Below are 6000 nucleotides of genomic sequence, written 5' to 3' on the forward strand. Positions count from 1 at the left end.
AGGTGAGACAGGGACATCACAAATTCATTGTACTTGAACTGATTGTGTGTTTTTTCCCAAATGGGTTGCAGAACAAGTTATTACGAACACTAACATTTTTACAAATGAACACATGCCTTGGGTCCAGACCTCTGAGACAATTCAGGTATAGCAGATCATTCTATTGTATTCACAACACATTCCCTGTTGTTGTACATAACTTATCATGGCAAAATGTAATATTCTGTTCAGATACTCTCTAATACTAACTCCTGGCATGTGATGTCCTTACAGGATTGACGAACGCTCGCTGGAGGCCGGCGGTACACTGTGCTCTAGTATCTTGTGAGGTTGACAGCATTCCCAGAGAGTGAGGCGATGCCAGTCTCTCTCTCTCTCTTTCAATATGGCTTGCCAGGCCTTCACTTGATTCTGCTACTCATTTCCTTTTTCTTTCCTAACATTATGTCTACCTCATATGAGCTCCTGTCCCAAAAATACAGGTCTCACTCAACAAGATGTGATCAGCTAGCCATGTTTATCTCTTCTGATCTCCTCCACCAGGCATATCTAGACCATCTTACATGACGTGATCAGTTTGTTGTGTCTGTATCATTTGAACTCCCCTATCAAATACATCAATCCGACTGACATGTTCAGCAAATCATGTCCGTCTCATTTGTGTCTGATCAGTCATTCAGTCCTATATTAAAATCATTGTTGACGTTTGTGAATATACTACTGGTGATATTCCTAACCTCAAGATGCAACAGTAGCATTATTAACTCTCCTCACCTTTCCCTATTAATCCCCTGGTATTCACACTACAATCAAGATTCCACTCGTGGCTATTCCAGACACCTTGTTGACAAAGATTTAATAGCAATTCTAGACTTATTCTTTACTCGTTCATTTCTGTGGCATAGTCTTCCTCGTTCCTTCTAGAAACAACAGTTTTACAGACACAAACAGCCAACATGGTTTTCCCCCTCTTTACTTTTTCCATATTTAGTATAAACTCAATACACAAGACTTCTCCAGTGGACCATTGGATTCAGATCGTTTCTGGGATTCTGACCCGCCTGCCTTGTTTGCATGGTAGGCTTGGGGAGGAAATCCCAAAGGATTTTGTGAGTGGACAAGATTTCCATCACATCAGCACTGTCTGGTACTGAAATACTCTCTAGGATTACTTTATATGTGCTGCAACAAAGCCACAACACTCCATAGCAGGCACTGGCAATGCCAACAGGGCAGGCTTTAGAGGAACTTTGTATTGTAATGTGAAGCGTTACAAGTAAATAGCAGGGGAATAGGTATGTATTTGTGAAAAAGAAAATAAATGTAAATTAATATTGGTGTAGGTTAAAAGATCAGGTTACAGTTTCACTCCCAAGCCAGACCTAAAATTCTACGCAGGTTAATGAATGTCCTCCTCCCATCTCTGCTGCTAACAGCGAAAAACTGCATGCATTTCCTAAGGCGTTGGATAGCATTATAATGTCAGATATGTGCCCCTGAAACTTCAAGCTCAGGCAGCTGAATGAATAAAATGATCACAGCTGCATGGAAGGGAAGCACTTTTCTGCGTGGAAGCACACAACGTCTGCCCAATTAAAACATCTACTCCTGGCTCCCAACATGTGGCCGAAGCCAAAGTCCCTCTCCTAGTGATGCTAACATAATTGTCTGGCACAGGCGTGTTGTCAACCTAGACCATAAAGATGGGAGCACTTGTGATTACCTGACTGGTGCAGTGTATGTGGCGCTGTTTGCGCATCCAACAGAAGGTAACACATGACTTTCCATCCCAGCGAATCCCTGGGATTCCCCAGAACTGCAGTGTAAGAACTTTTGCGCAATTGGGAAACCCGGAGATTCTTCAAAGCTGGATGATGGGGATGGAAGTGTGTGGAGTCAGGCAGCTATGGTGTCGGCCAAGAGGCCATGCATGGCTTCGGACTGCACCAAACCATCAGTGTGGGGGCGGTTGTCCTAGAACACTCATGCCCATGGCCGTCCTGCCAGTAGTTGTTCAAGGGGCTCCCTGTCCTTGTTATTAATGTGGATTAATGACGAGGTTTAGAATTGAAGGGGTGGCGCTTCATCTGCCCAGGACTAAAAGAAGGCCCCAATTTACATGAGTCTTTCATGAAAAAAATATTTCTGTGCAAATTCTTTGCTTTTGCTTGTAAAATGCAGCAAAAAAGGCGATTGGACAACCAGAAATAGTTTCATCCAATGCCTTAACGATTTTCTTTAAAGACTTAAGTGTGTTGGTTTTTGCCATTTAAAGAAACAACCATTTTTAAACCAGAGCAGTCCAGCTGCAGCACTTTTAGTGGCGGGAACACTTTATTCATCTGCCCTGCTGGTTCCGTGGGAATCTTGTCGATAGTGGACAAGGGTGGAAGCAGCACTGAGTGAGAAGGAAATTGTGTGTAGGAAAGAGGCAATCAGGGTGGTGCACGGAGACAACGGGTGCTGAAACATACATGTAAACAACCTTCTTCAAAAATAAGAAACAAAACTTGCCTGTGTCTTCTGTATTTCCATATGATAGGTCCCCAGACCCTGCAGTGAGAAATTAAAAGTAAAAATTTGACTTCAGAAGTGGATGAGGGTCACGCATTTCCTGTGAGTGAGAATGAGATGGCAATATTTGCTTCCACAAATTATTCTTTACAATCTGTAATTTGAATAATAAACTTTGGCCTGGAAGGACATGGTTCCGCCTTGCCAGGCAAGTAATAATTCTGTGACCAAAAATAAGGGTGCAATTTTCCAAACCGATTGGCATAATGATGGAGTTACCTGACATACCTTCAGAAGTCTCTTGATACCACGGAATAGCACATAACATAGGGCCAACCTCAGATCTAATGTATTTAGATTTATTCTATTTTTTCACTCTCTTTTACTTTTCTTTTTTTTGAGGATTTTCAGCACCTCATTTTACTATTTTTCCTTCCTCTATTGCGTGGTTTGGTTCGGTTGAATCCTTTCATTCACCTTGCACTGTTATGGGTGTCTATAACAAGCAGAGACGAGATACTTACAGATTCGTTTTACATAATGTTTATGATGAACATGCATAAAATACAACACTTCTGTGAACAGTTACTGCAAGACTTATATTTGTGTTTTGCATAATAAATATAGTAATCAAAAACCAAGAAGATTATATTTTGCAAAATAATAAAAAAACTTTCAGAAAAAAAGAAATGACACGAAATGACCAAATTATTTTTGAGCAATTGGGTCATCATAACAACACTGACACTTACCGTCCTCAGCAGCAAGCATCCACATGCTGACTACTTACACTACCAGCACACTGACGCAGCTGGCCAATGCCTTATACAATATCCAAAAACAACAAAATACAAAAGGAGGAACATTTGGTAAACTCAACAACAAGATTAACACATGGACTGAAATGTACATTAGTTGATACCGAAGAATAAATGCTGTTCTTCGAGAACCATGGGGTACAAGCCCTTGTTGCCACCACAACGTCAATATCAGTGACGTTTGTAATGACGATAGGGGCTTCGCCTTATTTAAAAGGCAGTGTTAAGCCACTTAATGTGTCTGAATGCTGCCTTGTAAATAAGGCCCCCTTTCATGCTGTACATAGCGTGAAAGGGTGGGCAATGGGTGTTGTAGTAGGCATTCCACAGCAACACCCACTGATTTTTTCGCTGCCCTCTATTTACAAAGGTGACATAAATAGGAGGCAGTACCAAAATTAAGACCTGGGAAAACCTGGTCTTAAATAGACGAAATGAGGAGAAATGCTTTTTTCTCCTCGTTTTTTGCTGTTTCCATGTTTGCTGCGTTATGCAGCACACAAAGACTCAGCAAATTGCCATTGATTGTTTATGTGCAGGAAAGTGTGCCTTCCTGCACATAAACAATCCAAACAATCCAAAAAAAAGAAATTACACTCTGCAACTTCTTTACAAAACGACATTTAAAGATTGTTTATGTGCAGGAAGGGACACATTCCTGCACATAAACAATCTTCACCTCAACGCAGACACCCTTGCATTAGGGTGCCTGCATTGGCGCTAGGCTGCTAAATGTAATGCCAGCGCAGGTGGAAATGCAGAGCTGCACCATATTGTTGTAAATATGGTGCAGCCCTGAGTTTCTGAAGTTGCAGAGTGTGACGTTAAGCCAGGAAGGCTGACGCCGAACTCCGTCACTTCGTTGTAAATATCCTCCCTAATGGCTTGAGAATGAAACTAAAATACATCAAATAAAGATTCTGGGGCACTCCATTGGCAAAGAGAGTGTTGTTCCTTACAATTAAGTGAGGATTTAGATACTGAAGCTACTGGAAGAGAACAGTAAAGTTGGACAGTTGCTTGGTGACGGAAGTTACCAAATTAAGGGCCCGATTTAGATCTCTGCGGACGGGTTACTCCGTCGCAACGTTGACAGATATACTGTCTGCCGAAATATGAATCCCAAAATGTAAATCTCATTAAATCCTAAGGGATTTATATTTTAGCGGACAGGATATCCGTCACCATCGTGACGGAGTAACCCGTCCGTCAAATTGTAAATCAGGCCCTAAGGCCAAATTAAGACTCCCTTTCTCACACACTCAGTCAGCCATGAATCTGCATTCTGTGCCACCTGAAGTCGTGACTATGACAAGCAGGTCAACCAGCGTACAAAACACTGCGTAATCTATGCAAGCAGTACAAAGGCTCCCACCAACTGAACCTTGCCGGACATGGAGACATGTCTTGTATGCTGGTTAAGATGGTGGTCAGACTTACAGCCTGCAGGGGATGGGGGGGGGGGCAACGGAATGCAGGTGCATGGCTTGTTTTCCGATTCAGAACTATAGATCATATCACAGCAATCAGAACATCTCTGCATTGGCTGCCAGTAAGTGAACAGATCCAGTTAAACATATGCTGCTTAGTATTTAAATGTCTGTTTTACCCAAAGTATCCATCTTCATTCACCCATTAGAACTGGGAGCCACTGAAGAATCACCTGTTTGAAGGATCCCTAAGACTGCTGATAGCAAGGCCTGAGGCAAGAGACAATTAGCTTCTAATGTTCTCAGTCATCATACGATGCCCCTTCCTGCACAAAAACAATCCTGCCAGTAACGCAAGCACCGTTGCACCATGGTGCACGGGTGCCGGCTTTGGCCCTAGACAGCAGTTTGTGCGCCAGCGCAGACAGATGTGCCTATTCTTGATAGTTGAGGTGTTCCTGCCCTGTCCCTTTCACGCAGCGCAGCACAGCAAGATGTCTTGCTGCGTTGCATTGCATGAAATTATCAAAATGGCCCCCAGTGAAGGCTACAGAGGTGGACATTCCCCAGATGCACCACATTAAAAAATGCTGCTAGCACTGGTACGCATATATACACACCGTACTCCTGAAGTGCCTCAGTTCTACCAAAAATCTAGATTAACTTGCATCGAGGCGGAGAGTGAACCCTGTTTTTAAAAGTGCTGCTAGTTCATGACAATCCTGCAGTTTTCCAGATTGTGATCCTCCGATAGAAAATATTTCCAAACCTTAGGCACTGATTGCACTCTCACAGGCTCAAGGACACGAACAGCGTTTGAGCCCCAGACAAGCCCAAACATATGAACGGGAAGACGAAAACAAACATAATTCTACCATTTCACACTTACCCCAGAATATGAGAAAGAAAAAGAAACCACAGCTGAGATTCTCCATTAGAAAGGAACCCTGGTCAGCCTTCTCGGATGGAGCCAGATCTCTCCCGTTTGACCGCGCTCAGAAACCAAGGGGTGCTGTGAGAATGTACACTCTTTATCATCCTGCACCCTGGAGTGTCAAACTTTCACCTAACACTGCGTATAACGTCACTTCCTTTCCACTAATAGATTGTAGAAAGCAAGTTTTACAGACTCTCCTCTCATCTTGCTCTAACACCCTCAACACAGGAAGAAACAAAGCCCAAAGCAAGTGTGTTTTACAAACAGCCTGTTGACTGAGACACCTCATGGGGGGGAGGGG

The 6000-nt window shown here is 42.9% G+C and overlaps 1 protein-coding gene across 1 annotated transcript in view; it reads right to left on the reverse strand.

Annotated features, from left to right (window-relative positions):
* LOC147717151 (receptor activity-modifying protein 1-like) overlaps positions 1-5785 on the reverse strand; it is a 56285-nt gene extending 50500 nt beyond the window's left edge. Inside the window, exons 1-2 of the mRNA XM_086920483.1 lie at positions 5652-5785; positions 2515-2553 (exon numbers count right to left, since the gene is read on the reverse strand). Of these exons, the coding sequence (XP_086776609.1) occupies positions 2515-2553; positions 5652-5697 (85 nt within the window). The 5' untranslated portion in view covers positions 5698-5785. The remainder of the gene's footprint in view (positions 1-2514; positions 2554-5651) is intronic.
* Positions 5786-6000: the final 215 nt, after the last annotated feature.

This window comes from Lissotriton vulgaris, chromosome 5, assembly GCF_964263255.1.
Source record: "Lissotriton vulgaris chromosome 5, aLisVul1.2, whole genome shotgun sequence".
NCBI classification, from domain to species: Eukaryota; Metazoa; Chordata; class Amphibia; order Caudata; family Salamandridae; genus Lissotriton; species Lissotriton vulgaris.